This window comes from Sinohyriopsis cumingii, chromosome 2, assembly GCF_028554795.1.
Source record: "Sinohyriopsis cumingii isolate HCF-2022 chromosome 2, ASM2855479v2, whole genome shotgun sequence".
In the NCBI taxonomy this organism is placed as follows: Eukaryota; Metazoa; Mollusca; class Bivalvia; order Unionida; family Unionidae; genus Sinohyriopsis; species Sinohyriopsis cumingii.
This window is the reverse complement of record NC_142962.1, coordinates 146676387-146701753: the sequence shown is the minus strand read 5'-3', so window position 1 is coordinate 146701753 and position 25367 is coordinate 146676387. Positions and strand designations below refer to the sequence as shown.

At 33.0% G+C, this 25367-nt stretch overlaps 1 protein-coding gene across 1 annotated transcript in view; it reads right to left on the bottom strand.

Annotated features, from left to right (window-relative positions):
* Positions 1 to 25367, bottom strand: part of LOC149806030 (meiosis-specific with OB domain-containing protein-like) — a 68120-nt gene that overhangs the window by 23235 nt on the left and 19518 nt on the right. The window contains exons 4-11 of the mRNA XM_089950883.1: positions 24718 to 24849; positions 22056 to 22131; positions 15821 to 16013; positions 12041 to 12141; positions 9264 to 9316; positions 7043 to 7138; positions 6220 to 6312; positions 1398 to 1539 (exon numbers count right to left, since the gene is read on the bottom strand). Coding sequence (XP_089807009.1) covers positions 1398 to 1539; positions 6220 to 6312; positions 7043 to 7138; positions 9264 to 9316; positions 12041 to 12141; positions 15821 to 16013; positions 22056 to 22131; positions 24718 to 24849 — 886 coding nt within the window. The remainder of the gene's footprint in view (positions 1 to 1397; positions 1540 to 6219; positions 6313 to 7042; positions 7139 to 9263; positions 9317 to 12040; positions 12142 to 15820; positions 16014 to 22055; positions 22132 to 24717; positions 24850 to 25367) is intronic.

The following is a 25367-nucleotide window of genomic DNA, read 5'->3' as shown; positions in this document are numbered from 1 at the left end:
AATTGATAATAAAATGAAATGAACTAACCTGGTGTTGTTATCATTTATTCCTTTTTTATCATCATAAGTAATTTATTAAAGAAAAAATATATCTATGAACTCCATATATCACATGTAGCGTATGCATCCATTACTGTAGTGTGCATCACTTATGTCAGATAACACACGACGCATTTTTATAATTGATGTGAATATTGAAAAACAAATCATGTTTGGTTGTACTCAGAGGTTTGAATATGTTATCAGATTGAAAAATGGATCAAAGAAAATCACAAACGAGAGAGTGAGAGAGAAACATCCACCGATTGCTTTCAGGCACCCGCCATTCACGCATAACGTGGTGTTAGGTGCAAAATAACCAAGATTGTATTATATCCAGGTTAATATATGACAGTATCTCGCAGATAAAGATCAATAAATGTTTTTGAAAATACATGTACATGTACATTGACTGTGAGTGCAAATGAGGAAAAGCGATCCTATAAATCAACTCTGCTAGACGCCATCATGTATGCCCGTGCAGCTTGGAACAGTGTATCGCCGAAAACCATTCAAAACTGCTGGTTCCATTGTATTTTTCCGGAAATTTCTGATGAAGAATTTCACCAGCAGTGTTTAATTGCACAAGAAATTAAAGAGCCTCAATCAGAAATAGGTCTTGAAGCGATGGCTGATGAGATTGCGGACTCCATAGGCATTGCTCGGGATGAATTTTCTAATTATGTTCACGTGGATGATGATGCCAATGCCTATGGTGAACTTACTGATGAGGAAATAATCCAATCGGTGACAACGAAGCAGATACAATCATGCAAGCAAGATGATGATGATGATGATGATGATCAGCCTATCACTATCCCAAGCTACAGTGAAATGGCTGAATGCATTAAAAAAATGAAATTGTTTGTGGCAAGTGTCGACGGTGCCGAGCATATGTATGAAAACGTAAGTGCTTTTGAATCGTTCGTTACAGATCAGCACCGGAGTAAACAAAAGCAGACTGATATTACTTCATATTTTCTACAAATCGATCGCTTTTGCTGACTATTTCTTGTACAATTTCTGTGAGATTGACGTTAAAAAGTTGCATTTCGTCGAATTAAGCGGGTCCACATGTTACTTCGGACCGAAACTTATGCCCGACATAACCGGGTTATCGACTTAACAGAGGTCGAGATAAGCGGGTAAAAAATAGCATAACAAAGAAGAATTTTTTCGGGACCGGACCAAAACGCTCGACATAAGCGGGTTGTCGAGATAACCGAGGTCGAGATAAGTGGGTTTGACTGTGTATATATATATATATATATATATATATATATATATATATAAGTTTAATTTTGTATGGTGAGAGTGAGCGGTTAATTAGAGCTGATAGGTTAGTCACCAAGAATTACCAGCCATGGAAAAAGAAACCACTTGTATCATCAGCATCAATATTAAACTGTGTTAATGTGGCATACAAAATACCATATGTAGAACTCATCTGCTTCTTGTTCAGAACTTGCTCCACAGTAAACACTTCATGAATCTGATCCACTACAATGGAAATAATAAGACTAATTATTATTTTAACTGACATTCTGCTATTGTAGATTTATATACGGTCCTGAATTATAATTATAAAATTAAAAAAATACTTGCAAATGGCAACCAACTTTTTGTAGCATCTTCCAAGGCCTGATAAAAAAAACTTCACCATTGGACTTTACTGTAAATGCCCTTCAATTATATCATGTGTTGTTTTTTTTTTGAGGTAAAAAGTCTGCTTGTCGATTATTTATTACTTTTTTAAAAAAATATTAGTAGAATAAAATACTGATGTAAGGTGAAATTTGTAGTAAGTTTTTTGTTTTAAAAAATAGAACATAGGAACACATGTAAATGCAATGAAATTATAATTGTCATATATATCAATTTAAACGAGAGGCCCAAATGGGGACTGATATCACTCACCTGACTTCCATAACTCAAAAAGTTGACCATTTCACTAAGGTGGCTTATGTAGTAGTGCAAGAACATGTGCTATGCAAACTATCTTCTGAACTTTATCTCAGGGTGGCTTTACCTCTTTTATTACTATAGTTTTCGAAAGATGAAAGCATAATTGATACGTACAGTTTCTTACTCATAACTTAAGTCATCCAAGATATGAATGATAATAAACCAAACAGATCAAACATCCAGCTTCATAAGTGGAAAGAAGCCCATGCAATTGGATGCAGGATCACCTCATTAATACTCACTGATTTCACTAATTACTGAAATATTTCAAGATTCTGATGACAGAAGCATATATTCCAAGTCTGATCATAGATCGCACATATGGTTTTCAGAGTGGTAACAAGTTCAGCCAAACAGGTACAAGATTACATTATTAATATGATCAGATCTCATCAATTATCAAACTCATCAAAGATCTTGACATAAGCCAATATTTCAAGTTGGTCAAAACTGGATCAGAAATATTGTTTCCAGAGTGGTAACAAACTCAGCCAATCAGATGCAGTATCAGCTCATTAATATGTGTGCATCACACTTACTAATGTTCTTGTACAAGATCTTGACAATATATGCATATATCCCAGTTTGATCAAATTCAGATGAGAAATGTCGCCTGCAGAGATGTAACAAGCTCAGCCAATCAGATATAAGATTAATATGCACGGATTTCACATTATCAACACATCCAAGATCTTGAAGATATAAACATATAATGATGATATAAACATATATTCCAAGTTTTATGAAAACATAGCTTTCAGAGTGGTAACAAGTTCAGTCAACCAGATGCAAGATCACTTCATTAATATGCAAAGATCTTGCTCATTATCCAACTGGTTTGATCTTTTTATGATGATGATATAAACCCATATTCCAAATTTGATTGAAATTAGATCAGAAATATGGACTCCTGAGTGATAACAACTGCTGATAGGCCCCAGCAATACATAGCTTAATTTGTCTATTCAATCATGTGGATCCTTATTCAACTAAAATTAAATGAAAGTCTAACATTACCAGGCTAGACCTGTTTGGTTTGATTTCATGCACTTTTGTTATGTCAGCTGTTTTCAAATCATTGAAATTTCATAAATTGATGACATACTTTAACATAAATCCAGCTGACATGCAGCACTCAAATGTGCATCATCAAAATTTAAATTTCCTCCCTCTCAGTATTAAACCACATGTATCCATTCTTAGCAAACACAACTTAACTAAAACCTCATAGCTTACAATAGCACTAGTTAATTTCTCAAGACAGATTTAAGTGAAATTGTTCATTGATAGCATTTACAAATATGACTGAATACAATTCCATGCTGTTTGTGCTGTTAAAGATGGACAGCAAAATGCACTGACCCAGAATGTAGGGGCTTTTTGGGTGGGAGTGTAAAACTTAATTTAATGATGTAATACTTACCTATTGCTTTTGCATTCCAGGAAAGAATTAGCTTCATCTGAATAATAAGAAATCATCTTCCCACAGATGACTTTCACAACGATTACTACTGAAAAGAATCCAGACCTGTCAAAGAAACAGCTTGTTCATCACGCCACAGTACTTATCTTTCTTCAGAACAAAACTACTTGCAGGTGGAGGAAAGACTGACAATCCCAACAGGGAAGTATTACTTCATTAAAATCAGCCACCAATTAAATTTTAATATCAGTAACAGGTTTCCCAATCATAATGTAGCAGAATTTGCCAGTGCTGTGGGAGACTGATAGCCTCAAGAACCAGTATCAACAAAGAAAGACTCAACCTTAATGTATGAATAATGACTATTTTAAATGTTTCCACTTGGCCCACAACAATTACTTCCATTACCCTGGCCAACATTCTGGGTGCAGAGGCTAAGCTGAATGGCAGAGTGTGAAATTGGAAGACGTCCCTGTTTAAGTAGAACTGGTGCTACTTCCTATAAGGAGATATAGTGATGTGAAGGTACGCATCCTGGAGGTCATTGGAAACTGCCCAGTCACGAGGCCTTATTGCATTTCTGACTGAGGCTGTAGTCTCCATCGTCAAAGGTGGAAAGGTTAAAAATTAGCCAAAACTTTCCACTTTTTTGGATACCAGGAACATCACTGAGTAGAAGGCCATAGACTGGTGGTTTAAATAATTAACCCCTGAGCCAACCAATTAATCCCTGAGCCAACCAATTAGGTAGTTCCCTACAGCAGCTGTACAGCTCTCACATAGGCAATGATAGTCTTACTGTATCAATGAGACTTAAACCTATATGAAAAGTATGGGCATATTCTGCCTATACAGGAGGAGCAAAAAAGGCATAAAGCACTCTATTTAAAGGCACAGAGCAAATTTTAAAGGTTTACAAGAATCAGAAGCATGATTTTATAAGGAAATACGGGCATCTTTTGTCTACTACTTTTAAAAATTACAGGTGTGTTCCAAAAACAATGTTGGCATACTGGGCAAGAAAAGGCATATTTTACAACTTAGTATAATGCAATTCACTAGTTAAGGCATATATTGGTACTCAGAAAATTGCAGTGTGGTGGATGAGATGCACTTTTGGACTTTGCAAATCTGTATGCTGTAGATGAGGTGTAAACAGGACTTTGAAATAAAACACGAGGCTTACTTCAGAACTTCGTGTTATATCAGTCTACTGAGAAAGTCTCAGATGAATCATGCTTTTTCATAATTAGTGTCTTGGTGTACAAAATTAAATCCAGAAAAAGAAAATTGGGTGGCATAACAAAAACTGTCTCTGCCTTTAAAGAATGATAAAAAAGCTTTTTTAATTCAATAAGCCCTTCATGTGAATTTATATTAATATTATCCCTGAGTTTCAACTGAATACAGCAACTAATGATTTTGAACACAGGTCTTAAACACTGTTTACAAGTATGAAACACGTTTCCTGTTCAAATATGCAAGACAGGAACTCCATCCATATCAGCAAAGAAACCTATTCATATTAAAGGGTGAGTACTGCCAGCTGAAACTGTAATTCTGCAGACATCATAGTGTTATGACTGAAAAATTGTTAAAGATACTTTAAAAATCCAAATCACACACACACTCTCTTGATTGTAGCAGATATGAGACTGCAAAAACCTCATCACAAAATTTTAACATTGTTGATACTGAAGACCCCAATGGAAATGTGACTGCTATATCTTGCCATGTTTACACAGTTGAGAGAACATAAATATTTGGACATTAACCATTGTCTCACACAAGGCACACTAAAAGGACTGAACTTGTATAAATTGGTACATACAATATACCTTAGAGATTGGTATTTAAAGACCAAGCAGTTGCTATGGTATGGTTGACACTGGATATTACTGACCAATGGGTGTCAATAACCTCAATGTATGGTCAAAGTAGGGGCTCTGAACTAAACTTAATAAACAAAAACAATTATTTTATTACTGGGTTTACTAGAACCATAACCATGACCTTTGACCTTCATACTTCTGAATATACCTGTTTCTTTATTAACCTTACTGCAAGCCATTCAAAAAGTATGGTTAAGAAACTTACTCTAGAATAAAAGTTATTCTGCAAAACCCATTTTTCTTCTTTGAGCCCCAATAACCCTGACTTTTGACCATCTGATCCCAAAATCAATAGGCTACTTCCATACCTTAAGTGCCAACCATCCACAAACTTTGGTCCATATATTCCTTCTGGAACTAAAATTATACATTCGCCCATTTTTCTTTTTTCAATTACAGTGACTGTCACCACTGACCTTTAGACACCAAAACCAATACATTATTTTTTCAAAATATAAGAAATCCACAAGCTTTGTTATATTATGTTTGTGCAGAAAACATTTTTCTTCTCTCATTCACAATGATTTTTTCCCTTTGACCCTTTGATCCTACAACTGATAGGTGTCTTCCTTACCACAAGTGCATCCCATCCACAAAGTTTGGTCCAGGTCTGAGAGGTACAACTTTTATTCCTATGTAGAAACCATATTTTTTCTTTGTTACAGTGACCTCATCTTTCCTATCTTGAGTTTTTGGAAAACTGATACAAATTCCATTATTGTCATAGTATGGCATCAATCTACCTTCTGACTTAACAATGTTATGCTTACAACAGGATTCTGATGTCATAATGAACTGCTCACTAACATGACAAAATTTATCTGCCATGAGCAACTAAGATTACTATAAATGTAGGTAATTTAGCAAGTGATGCTATACTAAAGATTAACTAAAACGTACATGGTGGATCATTATTTTCTTTTGCAGCATCTTCATCCAGACCAAAGTCTTGAGTTTTGGCATACTGATACAAACTATGGGCCTCAACTGTACCTACAATTATTATGAATACAAGTCCATCACTTGAGACTTCAAACATAATAAAAACAAACATAAATCAAGTCTTACAATTCATCAGCAGAATGAACCAAAATTCCATGGTTCAACCTCTGTTCATATTTTTATATTCAATATATAATGAAGTTTGATTACAGTAAACTTCATACAATGCTGGCTCTTGAAATGGCAACCTTAGTCCTCAACAAATTCATCTTTGAATTAATGTTCTTTACTGATCTCAGAGTAACTTTTTATGATAATTATTATTCATAAATAAGTGATAGTAGTGGATGAAATAAAAAAGATATAAATTTTTATTCAGAACTGGTTAAGAAATAATTCTATGAAAAGGAAGATAGATATGTGGAAATCAAGAAAGACTCAGGATAAAAATATTAAAGTTTAAAATGACTCCCAGCTAGTAAGAAAACTGAATGGCTGAAAACATATAAACTTGAAATGTGGTTCTAAACATTTTGTATGACTCTGATATGAACATAAACTCACTCTAATGAGTTGTGATTACATAATGGTGATGTGACACTGATTTATTTACTTCCTCAGCTTGAAGTTTGCATGAAGAACAGTGATGCATATATAAAGATTAAAGTACATACAACAAGAATAATTAACTATAAACTCTAATAATACAGTAGACGTATTACACCAAGATAAACTTGTCATTATGAACCAGCCAAAAAGTGTTTTCTTTGCAGCATTTTACCTGGGTTGACTGTAATGATTGTTTTGGCATCAGCAGTTGCTGTCATGGCTGATTTGAAGGTATCATGACTAATTCTTACAGCAACAGCAAAGACGACTGAAAGTAAAAATCAAACATGGGGCACTCAGAATTTTACACTGTTATATATGACGTGCCTCATAAAATAACTACAAACAATAGCCATAACAAAAAGAAACTTTTTTCAAACAATAATAAACAATAAAACAAAATGTGATGATTCCATTGATTCATTAACACAATGAGCGAATAAGAGTCATTATATTCTGATTGGTTATAAAAATAAATGAAACTGTACCCTTACCCACCCACAACCTTATCCTACCAGAATGAAGTCCACTTATATATATATATATATATATACACACACACACACACACACATCTTTCAATATGGCTATACCCATATGCTTAAAGTCGACCCAATCCTTTTTACTTCCTTAAAATTTAAAAAAATGTAGACATCATCTTCAGATCACTCAGATATGCACAGACCTTTTGTTATTCTAATACTAAGGCTGCACATTATGTACACATTGTAGATTAACCCTGCCTGAAACAGAACCATTTAAGTTTTAGGGGTGGAGGGATTTACTGTAATAATCAAATATGCTACTGTTTTTTGCTATGCTTTAGTACAGTCATAGCATTAGCTATCAATATAGGGATCATTTAATATATTCTTTGATCCCTCTTGTAGATATTGATTTGAATTTTGTTGGAGACTGCTCCTATCCCATAAAATCAAATGGTCACTTTTAAACTTTCCAGAAACTAGAGTTGACATGTGTATCAATATTATGTGTGTCAACTTTCATGATCATAGATTGGAAATGCCAGTTAGCAAATAAGATATTAAATACTAATTTTTTCTATGGTTGCAGGTTTGTACTGTAAGATGAGGTCATTTTAGTAAACACATTACATAGTTTCAGGATAGAAGAAAGCATGTTGATGAAATAAATTTTAGTTCAGGTAGTGAGTTTTCTATAAAAACCCGACTGACCTAATTCCTGACTATCTAGCTGCTAAAGTACTTGACATTGTTGACAAAACTGGATTGATCTACAATGCATAATTGACTCTCATCTGTTTCTGTATTGCACCTTAGTCTTAGAGGAGTAATATAGTTGCATTCAATTCAGTTAACAGGATTTAATTAGTTTATTTCCATTATTCATTGGAACTGCAAAGTGCTCAGACCTTACAATATTTTGGAATTACTGTGAATTCATTTACAGACAATTTGAATTATACCATTATTCTACATCTATACTATTGGCACATAAGCACAACAGATTGAACTTCATTTCTTGATACTTTTGGACTTGTGATCGAGCTTTAGGACTATTTAGGATTTCGGACTATTTAGGATTTCATTCACCATACTGAAAGCTATCTTTAATTTTTCTACTTTGCATTTTAGGGAAATAAATGATATTTTTAATTTTACAAAACTTGTTGGTTTTCACTCTTTTCTGTTATTTAATTTAAGACCATAAAGTCATAACAGGGTATACAAGTCACATTAAACTATCTACAGAGAATTCCACATGCAGTTTAATACCTGTTGCTATTCAGTTGCCAATTTTCTTATATATACATGTATCAATATATAGTTATATGTACAAATATAAATATATAAATATTTAATCACTATTTTCAGCATATCTGGTTTAATTTGTATTAATTTAAGTGGTTACTGTGTCACTATAGCCCTCCATTTTCCCTCAACTTGTCCAGTTCTTGCTCAGCCAAGAGGACACACATATTTTCTTCAGTTGACTTATTCCAATATCACACAATACATTACATAACATGGTGAGTTAGTTTTGGATTTGTGGAGTTTAATGCCATATTTCAGCACTTGACAAGCTATAAATGGCTGTCAATATATCTGGTGGAGAAAGAACCCATGAATACCCAAGAAAGAACCACCAATCCATGCGAAGCTATTGGCATGCTTTCCTGCATGCAAAGACTGGCTCAACTGAGTCTGTAACTCAGGTAGACAGAGGCAAGATGTGTCAGTGATCTGTACAGATCACTAGGCCACCTAGGCGCCCCCCCCCAAAAAAACATAATAGCACTTTATGGACTCCAACCATCATGTTTCAGCAGATTTCACTGTTTAGCTGCAAGATAAATAAAGAGCGAAATATTATGGTTTGGGGAAAAAAGTAACCTGTATTGTAATATATTACCCGTTTCCATTGGTATCCAAGTGCAAGCATAATCTATTAAATCATCTCCCCATCTGCAAAAAATCAAGGATAATAATATCTGAAGTAGTGAACTTAAAATTATATATTTCAATAAAAATCTTCCTTCGGACTTTTCCTTACTTAAGAAGTTTTTGAAACATTGAAATTTCATTATTAAGGTAGGGTCCGCCGTTTCAGAAAAGCTATCCTCTGGATCAGAATATGAGTGTACCCCAAGGTATAATACTGTCAGTTACCCTTTTCAACAGCATAATTACCAACAATGTAAAATGCCTCAACACAGGAATTTACTGCTCATTATAAGCTGATGCTTTGATCTGCTGTGGATAAAACAACATATGCACATTGTTTAATGTAACTACAGATATGCCTCAACTGTCAAAAAATGATCAGCAGAAAAAAGATTAAAAATTTTCTAAATCTGTTAAATGTATGCATGTCTGCCATGGTTCTCTTATCCTGATGTGGTGGAGACAACTTTTTAAAACATTTCTGTAAGCTAACTCTCCTTCTGCATATAAGACACATCAAGTGTACCAACTTTTTGTATTCAATATGATTTGTTGTAAATGCAGATTGGGAAGCAGACTGGAAGGTGTTACAAGATATTAAAGAGATCTAAACTGGATTATGGCTTGACTCTGTATGGAAAGATCGCAAGTTTTACTTGCAGATGCTTGATCTGATAAACAATCCAGGGCTTTGAGTTTGTATGGGAGAATTTACAACTTCCCCTTAAATTTGAGCCTCAATACCAATCCTTCCAAATTCAGAAATTAAATTTCATTCCACCTTTTGCTATACAAACAGGTCCTTATCTTGAAGCAGCAAAATTCAATCTTGTCAATACAGCAGAATTTCTATTCCCAAAATACTGCCTTGATTATTAAACCTCTTAAAAAGAAATCCATATCATAGCCTTTAGTCTCAGTTCAAAAAATGGATACAAGATTGCAGCTGTTGTTTCAACACTATACAGCACCATCTTCTGACCTAACAACAAGTCACAAGTTTTAATGCAGAGAAAAATAGTAACACTCAGACTTCTGAACTACATCAAAACAAGAAAAATAAAAAAATTCAACAACTTGTTTTAAAGGTTCCCTTTCCAGAAAGAAAACCTTGCAAAACTTCAAATTTATTAAAACCTGTCAATATCCACAATCTTACAGGAACATGATTGGCTCATACAATCAGAAAAAGTATTCTGTACTGTTGTTTACCTAGTCACATCGGTATTAGGGGGATGAAAGGGGAGATTAAATAGGCCAAACTGCCAATCAATCACCTATTTATGGATTGAAGATTCCATACAGTGACTTCAAATACTATATAAATCAACATGTTCTAGAAACTTCACAAAAAATGTCGAATAAAAAGTCCACAAACTAGGTTTGGAACATCAAACCTATCATTGAAGAAATTGAAATCCCTCATTGAGAACAAACTGCAGAGATGAGATGGTATTATAAAACACAGGTCACACATACCTGATCTATGCATATGTTCTATAGGTAAAACTTGAACAGAAAGCATATCTTGCCAGTGCCCATAGATGAAAGAACACATTCCTCTAAATATATTGACTTCAACCCTGTGACATGGAATTTTTTGTATGAACTCAATTATGTTTTTTCATAATGTAACACAACAGAAAATTTCAGACTTTTTGAAAGAATGTGCTATATATATATATATATATATATATATATATATATATATATATATATATATATATATATATATATATATATATATATATATATAAATTTGACCCTAAAGGTTATATATTTTTACCTCAAACTTTTATTTTTTGGAACTTAATAAATTTATATATATATATATATATATATATATATATATATATATATATATATATATATATATATATATATAAATTTGACCCTAAAGGTTATATATTTTTACCTCAAACTTTTATTTTTTGGAACTTAACTTTTAAAAGGCCCCATCCATGATTGTGCAGCTCTGGTGTTAAAACCCAATCATACACAGATACATACCCTTATTTAAGGAAATAACAAAGAGCCATGTGGTTGAATTATGTCATTGAGAACTCCATGAATGTAATTTGATTGCACCTAGAATCCTACCTAGATGAATATGTTTTTTTTTTTAAAACCAATATGCTGAAGCTAACACTCAACAGTTCATATATTGGTCTTTGTCGTAGCAGTCTAACAAACATGTAATCTACCAGACTTGGTTGATTTGTTTGAAAAAGATGAGCACCCTTGATTATATTCCAAAATTACTTAGTAGTTCATATATGAAAAAAACAGAAGATAAAACTTTGCAAATGCATTGGACAATTATAAACAAAGGAGGGCAATGGCAGCGATAAAATTAAAGTTCACAAAGCTCCTGAAAGAATGAAAATAACCACATAACAATTTAAATTATTTTATTTCTCACCACACTTAATGGGAATTTACCAGTATGACTTCACCAGGCTGCACATCAAGTGTGTTATCTATCAGTTTTAGGAGGGCAAATTTCCCAAATTACTTAGCATATCCTTGTCATGGTCTGGAATGTTTTCTCTTGAAAATTTAGAAAAAGATGTGCTCATGTTTTGTACTGCTGACTGAAAAAGTAATTAATTTTAGAAAACATTAATAGTACAGTCATTGCAGATTTATTTATAGCATTTCTGTTTGTTTATTCACATGCATTAGAGCCTACTGTAAACAAAAATCTCTGAGAAAATTTACTGTATATCACACATTTCAACTTACAAAATTAGAGAAAAGGACTGATAGGTTTCATCAAACAATATTATCTCACATCTTTTGGTATGTCTTCCCGATTTAGTTGTGATATCTTTCACTGGCCCAACCTGAAATTTGTCAAAAATGATTATTTTAATGCAAATGATACAAACAACTTCTACATTTTCTGTGTGTAAAGCAGAAATTCCCTACGGACCTTGCTCCATCAAAACTTAAGTATTAACCAAGAAGCTAAAAAGAGTATTAACTCTGCAAGAAATGTTAGCAATAAAAAAAACAAAAAAACAGAATGTATATTACTGTGAAACTGGTCAAAAAGGACATTTAAAATGGAAATTTATTACTCGTGGACAGGTCTCCATTATAGAGGCTATTTCTAAGAAAGATATAAGCATTATAAGATATCTTGTAAGCTAAACATCTTAAAATATGTAAAACACATCTTATTATCTTGACAAGATCTCATATACTTAGATATATATCCAAAATAATTTACCAGCTGTGAAGTAAACAATCTGAATTCAGATGCAACAGATCATAAGGTATCAAAAATAAGGTATCAAATAAACAATATTAAACATCATACTTTAATTTGACTTATATATTTATATGTTATAAGATCTTGTAAAGTGCCAAAGATATAATATTGAGAAGATATCTCATACAATTTTTTATGAAATTTTACATACCTACAACCAGGTAAATACAAGATCCTAATGAGAAGTATCATTAATACTGTAATAGTGCAGTGAAACTTGACAAAAACCAAACACTTTAAGGACAGAACATTTGTTTTATTTTATCTAGATGGCCAGAATATTTGATTAGTATCATATTGGCCCTATGGAGACCAAAATATATGACCAGTCTACATATAAAGCCGGATTAGATAGAAGACTAGTTCAGCAAAGTTTGACTAGATGTCCAATGTCGAATATCACAATCTTCCAGGAATAAATTTTGGTGATAAACTCATCAAGTCAGTAATTAGACTGCTTCCAAACTTACAATGCAAACAGACTATGTGAAAAAAGCATGCAAATTTACACAAAGGAACAAATCTTCTCAACTTATATGTTAACCATTTTGGAGTACAGTGCACAACACTGTATAGGTTCAATCATATGATCAGTCATGCAGATAATCAATCTTTAAGACTATGCAGCCTGATTTTTCTTTTTGCTGTTGTATAATTCACATTTATGCAACCTAAGAAACTCATAAGAGATATGTTTGTATCTAGTTCAATGAATAGACACCTATTTAAATAAATAAATTATTCAGCTTCTTCTAATTATTATTATGATAGAACTGATTATGTTTAGAATATTTTAGCCCAGAGAATATTTTAAAATATTAAAATTGTTGCAAGCTATAAAGAGAATCTTTTGAAAATGAAATTTGCTTGATAAGCTATCTAATAAAGTTTATATCTGAATAACCCTGTTTTAAGATATCTTCTATATCAAATAAAATACTGTATACATTTCAGCATGCTATCTAATAAAGTTTATATGATACCAGATTTACCAGATTAAGTTGGTAAAATATCTTGTAATAAAATAAATAAGGTACTTTATAAACATAATTTATTATCTCTTAAAATGTATCTTATAAACTTAAATATCTTATAATAATCTTAAATCTCTTTTCAAAGTTATGAGATATCTGATCATTTTTATAGTACACACACACAGGGCTAGCATGAGACAATATGGTGCCCTGTATGAAACAGACATTTGGCACACCCCAAAATGAAAATATCTGAAAATATCTGTTGACAAGGAAACTCCTAAATAATTAATTGATACAAGTTATGACCATATTGGGTATATATATATATATATATATATATATATATATATATATATATATATATATATATATATATATACACACAAAATTTTTTTTATATCTTATGAAACTGTACAAATATGTCAGTGATAAAATTTATCATATAAATTTTATCAGATACATTATTAAGCTTAAGAGATAATTAGCTTTTGCAATAAATATAAATCTGGTTTGTCATAAACATCAGCAAAGTATTATGGATTGTGATTTTATTGTCAAAAGCATTTTATAATTTGAAATTACTAACTACATTATAACTGAGTTTAGTGAGACTGAAATTAAAACAAAAATAAATATATCATGTCTGGTAAATTTGCAACTCGCTAACATTCATAAAGCAAAGAAAACAATTATGCAGAATAGTTTAAATCAGTGACATTTAATTATTCCCAGTAAACTGAGAACAATTTCACCATAATTCTATACCTGACATCATTAGGAAGTGGACACCAAAAATGTCCTAAAGAGGATTATTGAAGGGTACTTTTTTTATTTTCTGGGAAAAATTTAAGCAAGAGTACCATGAACAGCTCATTTTATGTCCTCCAAATGCTAAAAGTCCTCAGTGTAGGAGCTAGTAGGTTATGGTTGACTCTTACAGTATTGACCAACAAGTCAATGATCTGGACCTTCATCTAGGTATTTGGTCTTGAACTAGAGTTATTGTGCAGAATCACTGCTTTCTTATTTGACTTACCATGACATCTGACCACCAGACCACAGAATCTATAGGTGTCTCTGTAATGCTAAATGTGACTTTGACCTCTGACCCCAAAATAAATATAATTTCTATAATATCCAGCATGCAAATCATCGACAAACTTTAATGAAAGTACATACTCAATCGCTGAATTATGTTCATGAGCTATTTTTCCTCCTTCAGTCACAGTAATCCCAACTGCAAGCTTCGCACAAAGTATCATCAAAGTCTGTGATGTAGAACTAATCATTAATGTTATTGTGTGGAAACCATTTTCTTCCTTCAGTCATGTGACTGTGATCATTGACTTAGCACCACAAAAGTGATTGGTTTTTTTTTCCTTTACCATAAGTACAAGTTATCTACAAACACTGGTCCAGGTATGTTATATTTTTGTTGTTGTTATTGTGGGGTTTAACGCCATTTTTCAGCACATGATAGGCTATACATGGCAGCCAGTATTAATGGTGAAGGAAGAACACCGGAAAACCTCAGAAAGAACCACCGACCCACGAGAAGCTACTGGCAAGCTTTCTCACATACCCACATTGGCTGAATCTGAGACTCAAACCCACGCAGACAGAGGTGAGATGGCAGTGATCCGTAACGGAGAGCGCTTTAGACCACTCGGCCACTGAGGGCCCCGGTATGTTATATAGAACTAATGTTATCATGCAGAAACCATTATTTTCTTCATTCAGTCAAAGTGACCTTGAACTTTTACCTCAATCCAGAAAATGACAGGTTTCTTATTTACCCAAAGAGCAAGTAATCTACAAAGTCTGGTCCAGCTATGCAGCATAAATGTTACTGTGCAGAAATCATTTTAATTCTTTCAGCACCAGTCACCTTGATCTTCAACCTTTTAGATCCCAAAACTGAAAGGCTTCTTCAATATTCCAAGTGCAAGCTATCCACAAAGTTTAGTCCTGGTATGTTATGTAGAACTAATGTTATTACATAAACCATTTTGAATCTTTTAGTCACAATGACCCTGACCTTTGATTCCCAAATCGATAGGGTTCTTTTCTTTTACCCAAATGCAAACTATATCAAAAATGTGTGGTCATGGTGTGTATTGTAGGACTTAAATTGTCATCTGGACAGGGAATGTTAACAGACAACTGGACAGAGATGGATAGGCAGGGTCATAGCACATTATGTTCCACCAGAAGGCAGGCATATCAATAGCACATCATTATTGCAATACATGAAATACACTGCATACTTACCTTTCTAACTGCTGCCAAAAGGTTTATGTGTTCTCCATGAAGACTTTCGCCATTGGCAATAACATCTTCCAGTGTGTAGTAATCATTGCTGGGTTTAGTTGGGAGATTCATAAGGCTTTGATACTGACTAATATCAAATCCTCCATACATACTTACAGATGAATGATTCTCGCTCACATTCAAATGAAAGGGGCTGAAATACAGTACAGGTTGTAGTTAAGTGAGAAACAGAACTCACCTTTCACTCTTGTCTGTTACTAGATGGCACAATCATTCCATGGGATTTCTAGACAAATTCTTTTTTATCAGAATGCTTGAAACAAGAATGCAACCTCCAAAACTATGAACAAGATGACCCATTGTATACCTAGTCAATGTGAAGAGTCAATACTTGGGTGACTGCCATCAATTTGATATTTCATTCTTTCAAATATTAAAAAATATGGCCTAATGTGTTTCTGATTCGATGCTGTATTCAGCCAGTATACAATATAACCATCATAAATTTAATGAAGTAGAATAGAATGTGATCAGCACAGAGAGTTTTTATAGAATCCTTGCTTAAAAAGCAGAAACATAAAAGAGTTTCAGTTATTGAGGTGACAATAAAAATCATACTGGGTAACTGTATATGAAGGACTAAATTGTTCTGATGAATTTGTGTACCTCAGCTTATATCCATATCTGATCAATTTGTTCAAATTTTGTTTTTAAAAAGAGCCCTTAACAAGAGAATGAGGAACAGAATACACTTCACAAAAGTCATCAGAAGTCCTGGCTGAGGGTCAAAGAGTTTAAAGTTGTTTCAGCCTTATTTTAAATCATGCAAAATTAAATTCATCTACCTCAATTTTGCATGAATTGTTTACAATGTGAACTTAACAGATTCACATATTTGTTTAACCATATCTGCATCATTTATGACATGTTTTGTTCCTTATGTTTAGCTTTACTTGTTGAAGACCAAAAGAACTTTATGCAATGATCTTGAGTTGGTTGTCTTGCATCCATGGTCCAGTGTACTTACTCGTCGTCTATTAGCAGTCATTTATTACCAATGCTCCTCCTAAACTACTTGGAGAAAAATCCTAAAACTTGAGAATAGTTTCAGATCAAGATCTAGTTGGTACTAAACAAAAATATTTTCCCTTTGAGACCAAAGACAGCTGCCATTGCATTCATCTAGAAAATCTTGTCATCACTACTCTGGAATCGATGGTAATATAATTAGATTTTCAATAAAACACTTTTTAACATTGACAAGCACTTGGTGAAGATCTGACCTATATCAGGGTCACCATGGTGGCCATCTTGAAGACATTGTTACTGCTTTTCCTCTTGTTATGTACCTGACATGGTGTTTCACTAAATGACTTATTGTGGTATCCAGATGTATCTAAATGAAAATGGTGCTGATCGGACTTTCAACACAGACACCATGGTGGCCATCTTGAAATTCTTTTTACCCCTAAATAGAAGGTTCTATTGACATAGGGTTTGAACTAAAATATCTGTTTTGCTATCTAGTTTGTTAAAATGAAAAATGGCACTGACAAAAATGGCATGCAGGGTTGGATTATGATATCCAAAGGGGGCTTTCACTAAAATACTTATATTGTCAGTTGGTCCTAATAAAATTGTATGTTATTTTGGATTTTGTTTTATATGTTTGTGGGTAAAACTATAATGATGCAATACCTACCTGTTGCTACTGTGTATAGTTCACATACCCCCCCAGCAGCTTGTACCCTCCTTCTGATTAAAGCAGTATTGCATTATATCTTCGCTTCCAAATTTTTAAAAAAAATAGCATAATTCAATGTTTCAATGTTCTTTCACAGATAATGAATTCTAGTTGGATGCCATGGTTTGTTTTTCCTTCTGTTGATACAATTATTTGTCAGTTCACTGTGTATTTGTACCATTGGTAGTGGTGACTCTTTGACATACCTGACCCAGTTCTAATATCAATATTGTTTCATTGTCTAAAGATTCTCTTTGATAACTAAATCACTGAAACAATATATATATATCTTATTTCTCTTAAAGATAATCATTATTTCCTTAATAAATGCTTGAACTACATCAACTCTAAAATTATAAATATGACAATCATGACCTTAAAATATGTTATGAACCCAAATCTATTATAGGCTGGTCCAGAAATTTAAAACCAGAATATCACTACTCGTACTTTAATTGCAGGCAAAAAGACCAAACCAGCTACACCCAAAATTAGGTCACCATTTGGAAATATGCTACTGAATAAAAGATCTTGTTAAATGCAAGTGTTGGAGATACTGACCACTTTATCAGAAATAAACGCAAACCATGTTTAATTTACTGAAGAGGGAAAACAAGATGACAACTCACATAATATTTAAAACTTTATATCACACAAATCATCCCACTTTAGTTAGAATAGTGAATGATGTGTCTCCCTTTGTATGCTATTCAGTGGTAAAGTAAAAGAAGCCTGGCCAATGATTTTACTGTTATCAAAGCGATTTATTAATTCTGTGAGCAGTGAGTCCCAACATGAAAGGTTGTTTTTCCTTTATCACTACCTTGAGCAAGTTCATGACTCACTTTCTTTTGAGAACTGCTTTATCACAAACTTGTCAGCTGTTTTTATTGCTGCCTGTTGATAACAACTTCAGTCATTCCATATGATAATAAGGGTATTTAAAGCAGTTTCATAGTAAGATGGTTGACTACTCAATTACCAGTACTTTGAGTGCAAGTAAAACAGAAAACATTCCTAATTTTATGTTCCAACACAATTTATTTATTTTTAAGTGGCTTTTAAAAACTAAATAGGTGACTGGAATCTTGTCTACTATTTAAAATTAGGGCAAATTTTGAAAATATGGTGTCTGGATTAATTACATTACAATTTATACGGAAAAGCTAGCAACTTTATTAGAGAAAAATTATATAGTCTCAATTATCCCCAAACAATTATAAAACAAATGTTCACCCTATGCCTCCCCCTCCACAACTTATGTATTGCTTTGTTAATTTTTCAGAGGTATCTCGGTAACTTGCACCCTTGTTTAGGCTGCTATGTGTTGGGAACTCACTGTGTGTGTTATTAAGGGAGGTATGTAGTATTCACTAAAGCACTTGTTAACTGTAATTGGTCCTGAGTGAAAATGCATACAAATCTGATCACACCAAGTTCCTTCTATTGTCAGCAAGTCTGAAAAAATTGACCTACTGAATTAGGAGCAAGTCAAAGGTCTGTGTTTGAATTTTTTATATATACTTCAATAACCAGTGACTTGGATATATATACATTGTGGATTATGGATTAACCACTCAATACAGTGGATGTGAACCAAAGAGGCAAGGGAATGAGTGACCACAACATAGTCCCAATGTTTACTGTGTTCCTAATGGATATCCATCAAATCTAGTGAAACTCCCCTTACAATATTATATTGCAGCCTTGGTGGGTTTTATGACACCCACTGCTGATTTTACTAATTCACCCTGGGAGTCAACATACTTAACAAACAGAAGGGAGAAAGCCTGATGTTGTAAACCCAGCCTTGGCATGTTTCAATTTCATTTTACTTGTACAAACTATCCAATAGTAACATTGCCTGTGGTATCTATCAGTGGCCCAGCTATGGACACATACAAATGTGCACAATACAGAAAAAGAATACCAGGTTTTACATTTCTTGGATATCCTCCCACCCCTATCCATGTCAGAATGTACATCAGAAAAACTGCCTTGCTACAAAGTACACACACCTCTCCCTCAATAACTTGCACACAATGGGGTCCAAAAACACAGACCACACTATAAGCGAGGGTGTGAGTTACCGAGGGACCTCCATAACAACATGAAATGATGCCACCATTGCTGGACATTGAAAATGGTTTGTTTAATGCCTGAATACTCATTTTAAAATTATGTTGGGAATAATTGTCAATAAAGTGCTTTTTTTAACCAAGTTATTCATTTTTATTTAAAAATGATCTTTTTGTTGAAGATGTCCAACCACTGAGAGATCGTTAACATTACATTAATATGTCATAGTTTCCCTTTAATTTCCATACTATTTCCAATGAACAAATTATTCACAGCCATACACAAATTATAAATTGCATAAAATGTTCATGTAAGATAGTTATCTTTTACTGTATTCATCCTTTCAACAAGATTTGAAACAAAACTGTGTCAAGTGAATAACATAATTAAATTCATGAAATTAAATAAATGTCAAATACATGCAGCAATAATAAAGTTTGAAAATGAAGATAAACTTAAAGACTAATAATTATGACAGATAGTGATTGCCAACAAACACTGTACTATTTATAGTGCACATACACAATTAAGTACAAGAGATATAATGACGTCATAATTCTTTCTCAAGTTTATTTTGTAAGAATAACATGGTATCATATACTGACATAATACAAAAAAAGATCTACAGCCTACGCTAGAAAATGTTCTTCTGAAACTTCATATGAAGACTTAGAAAATTACATTAGTTGAGGATATGAAAACTGGTAACTTTGCAGAATTATGTACTACATACTAAAGATCATAGTAATCAGATATTAGTTTGTAAAAAACTAAATTTGAACTTGAAAGAGATTTTATTATGCATTATAAATTTCAACTGACATAACCCATAGATTTATTATCTCAAAAAAATGACATCAATCACTAGAGTATGCATTTTTTTAAAATGTGCTACAATTATCTTTATGTCAAAACTCATATCCTGACATAATGCATCACACATACATGTATTTTTTGGTGTACAAGTACTACAGAGTGGATGTACTAAAGCTTGTATGTTTAATAGCATTATGTACATTTGAGTGTGTGGGAACATGATAAGCAAACAGTTTAAATGTGCCTGGGGAATGACAAACAAAAGTTTCTCATATTCTTTATTTTAATACCTGAATAAATAGTTCATGAAATGATGTTACATGTTCCTTCATTGTCTTCCTTCTTTTTGTATCAACCCACTAATATTTATGAATGATTTCTTTTTGTTTGCTTTAAGAGCAGGAACTTTCTTTTACTCAGTTATTAAAATCGTTGTATCATTAAACTTATTATATTTTGTCGAGCACCTAAATATTCTCAAGGGATTCTCTGCTATGAAATTTGTCTATCACCTCTCACAAAACATGCATGGCAATGTATTTTAAAGGGCAAAATGATTGAACATTAAATGACACTGGTACAACTTACAAAGAGCATTCTACTCTGTCAACTCTAGTTCAGCTAACAGCTACTAGTACATCATTATATCATGCAACATTCAAATTGAGGCAATCCATCATAACCACTATATTTGGTTTGTGACAAACAAAACTGGATGGATTAACTTCCACTATGGAAACTTGGATTCCCCCCCCCCCAAATCTGCAATATATATAATGTAAGCTAATGAATTTTGACCAGACTTTGTATTTGTTTTTCAATAAATAAGTTAATAGTCAGCACTTGATATTGATTTCTGGATCAAATGTATTGACTCAGGTTTTTGTCTGGAATAGCTTGTATATAAGTATAAATATATTCTATCAGAGCCATTTTGTGGATAAAGCTGAAGAATACCTCAAATGATGCCAGTTCAATATCCTATAGTCCCATCCCCACCACACCCCTAGTGGATTTAATCATACTAATTACGTTCAATGTCATACCTAAGATCAACGAGCCAAGGCTAGCATTTGCAAGTTAGAATTATGAAATGCTAGTCAATTACAGAACATTCAATATTACAACTATCAATGGTTTGCTACTGTTGAAAAACATTCATTTTGAGCTCTGTAAGCAATAAATAATGTTTCTCCATCCAGAGGACATGCAAAATATTAAAGGGACAAATAACTTTGCTCTAGAAGGTTAAATATTGTATGTGGATATATCTGGATAATGTCTGAGGCAAGGTCCATCCATGGTATCAGATTCAATGTCAAAGGCCAAAGCAAAGCTTTTGTACAGCATTTATCTTATATGTAAGTACAACTGTTAATAAAAAAAATAAATAAACATATATGTTGTCAAATCTGATATGTTATAATTTCTCAAAAGTACCTAAAATGGTTTTGATACTCAACAGTTAGAAAGAATAAGAGGTAAGAAACAGACTTCTCTTGAATTCCTGACAAATTTGTTTTGGTCCGTACAGTATCTGTCCCTCCCAGGGACTAATGTCATACTTAAAGCAATAATGATACCCAGACTACTTACACTGGAGTCCATGCTCGGAACTGAACATCTAAACCATCACAGATGTTGGCTTGAACTTGAGCATTACTTATTTCCACTTAGGAGAAAAATAAAAGACATAAATATAAATTATTTTCAAAATCACTTGATACATCATCATAAATCATTAAAAAAGAGAATAACATTTATCCATATTTAGTGAGAAAACATCTTTTGTTAAAAAGTTTCAAAATTTTGTTATGTAAAGGTCACTTTACTTTTTTAGATCATGGTGACCATGATATCCTCAAATAAATAGAATTCTTTGTCTCCTATAGGGAAACCCACATTCAAGGTTCAGTGAAAGTGTATGAAGCAGTTATTGCAGATCCATTCTTGTATAGTCTGTCACAATGATTTTGATCTTTGACTTTTTCACTTAAGAAGTAATAATAACAATAACTCATGCATTAGTATCCAATAAACATTACTTTATGGGTGCACTGAGTGGCCAAGTGGTCTAAAGCGCTCTCCATTACGGATCACTGTCATCTCACCTCTGTCTGCGTGGGTTCGAGTCTCGGATTCGGTCAATGTGGGTATGTGAGAAAACTTGCCAGTACCTTCTCATGGGTCAGTGGTTCTTTCTGGGGTTTTCCCGCTTTCTTCCTCCACCATTAATACTAGCCATGTATAGCCTATCGTGTGCTCAAAAATGGCATTAAACCCTACAACAACAACAACAACATTACTTTATATATCTGTTTTGCTAGTGAGATTAGCTCCATTGAAAATTTTAAGACACTAACTTGAAATTATATTTCATGTAGTGCTAAACAAGTTTCAACACATACCGGAACATTACAAAAACAACACATTACTGGAACACGACAAAGACAGGTAATCTTGGATTGCTGTATATTCTCCAAGTTGATAAATATTCAAAATATTTGTATTTCTCAGAACATTACTTAATACCATTGAATTTGCTTACATAAAATCAGTATCATTTGCCTTTCTTCCCTTAGATATCTGGTAAATGATTACATAAAAGTTGTGCACGTACAGTGATAGCCATTGAAAAGACAAGTAAATCTTGGAACCCATTGATTCTTCTCAGAGACTTCAATTTTCACCACCTACTGGTCCCTTTTAGTGTTAATGAAATTCCAAGTTAAAAGTTTGTTTTCTCAACCTTTGCACTGATGTACCAAAGACAGAGAGAACTGTGCCTGTAATACAATCAGTCAAACATACAAGAAAACGGATGATTATCATTGAAAAACAGAAAAAAATCATGATAAATGAATTGCCAAGTTACAGACTCAAGATACAGCATCTAACAGATACTGATCAGGCAACCTCAATTAGTGATCTAGTTTTCTCTGGGTGGATATATCCAGTTTGAGATAAAAGGGAAAAACACATTTTTAGTATAAAAAAGGGTATACTTTTAATCTCTAGATGTTATTAATGGCAATCATATAGTTCCACTTTTGAAAGCTGAGAACTGTGAATCTATAACAGACAGGTTTTTGGGAACACAAATTATTAACAATTATTACACTGCTTTTATCAAGCAATCCCTGAATACCTGTTTTTAAAATTAAGTGTGGCTAAAAATTGCTGATGTGGGTAACTATGTATTTAACATGCACAACAGACAACTAATTCCTAAAACTACATATTTAGCCAATTTGGCTGATACAATAGGCAAGAAAGGTCCTTTTCCACTGGGTGTATCTGTTGCTATAAAGCTAAGACACTTAATTCAATTCCATAGATTTTAATATAAATATGTGGGCAAATTACATGACTTTTTGGGTAAGATCAGCAAATCACACTTAGATCTTATAAATAAACTATTCAAGAGGAAACTCTTAAAATTAAAAAAAATGAGATGCTGCACATTGTTTTTGTGAAAAGTTCCCATGTAGGAGCCCACTATAAAAATCCAGCCCAGTGAAACATGTTTACATCCAGAAGCACCTATATGGTGACAGTAATAAAATTATAATGGTTGTATGTTCAAGCCTACTAATGTCTTCCATTTACCTATATGCAAGCATCTTCTGAATATTTAATTAAGTTTTGTTTTCTGCAATTATTTTCAGCCAACAAGTGACTTTCCTTCTTTTAAATTCAGTATTTAACATACCACCACATACAGGCTGGTTCCATAGTGACCGCTTGCCGAGTACAACCAGTTAAGTTAATGTATATGATTTTATCAATGAATTAACGAAAACAAAGTACCAATGCAAATATAAAACAAAATCAGTACCAGTAATGTACTTTACCTTTGTGATATTGCACCCAACTTTTCTCAATGTTTTTAGCTTTTCAGCATTTGCTTATGAGACTGCTGTCATTGTACGTGGTTGAATTGAAGCCTTTCGTTGTTGCATTACATTAGAACATCATTATATACAGTTCTAGCAACCTTCCTGCCACCCACGCCCTACTTAGCATTTCCTGAATAAGTCTCTTCTTTCTTATTCTCCTCACTCTGAATAACTAATTTCTTTTTTTTAAAATGACTTCACTTCAGTGTTAATGTTACCAGCAAAATCTTGTGAATGGCTTATAATATGTCTCAAAATTCTATTTAGATTACATTATCTCCTGAAAATGTTTGGCAAAACAAAATTACATTATTCAAAGCATTAAAATGTTTCCCTATAACAGACACTTTTGCACTGACCTACATCACCTATTCTGAATGTTCTCGCAAGATCTGTGATATACATTTCACCACCCCAGCATGTGATGTGCACAAATGCATTTGGCGAATCTCTTACAATGAAGCTCACCAAGTGTCTCTCTGTACCTGGATCTACAACAGAAAATTTCATGAAAGACACATTTTGCTATCTAGACTTAGAACAAGCAATTTCATAATACACTGCCTGAGAAAGTCAATATGGGCAAATGGTGCTGGGCGTGACTAATCAGATGTCAAAGTGAGATGTCCATGAAAACTTTATTACTGCCCTAAATGTGTAATCTGATGTCTCCAGTATACTTTACACAGCTAATGCACATTGTCAACTGCGTAGCACAACATAATAGTTTCAGATATTACAGTTCATTAAAGTCTGTATCATTTAAATTGCTTTTATTTCTGTATTGAGATATACAAGAAAATATTGATTTATTAAAAAAAGTAACATGCTGTCCAAAGACATATTAAATTACTTCATTTTGTTTCCGAAAACAAACAGGAAGAAAAACTACCCTCCTCCCTTCATGCAGCCAAGAGGACAACTATGTACTATGATGCAATACCATGAAGTAAAACAAGCCATTTTGCTATCTTATCATTTATGATAATGAATAAAAAACATATATTGC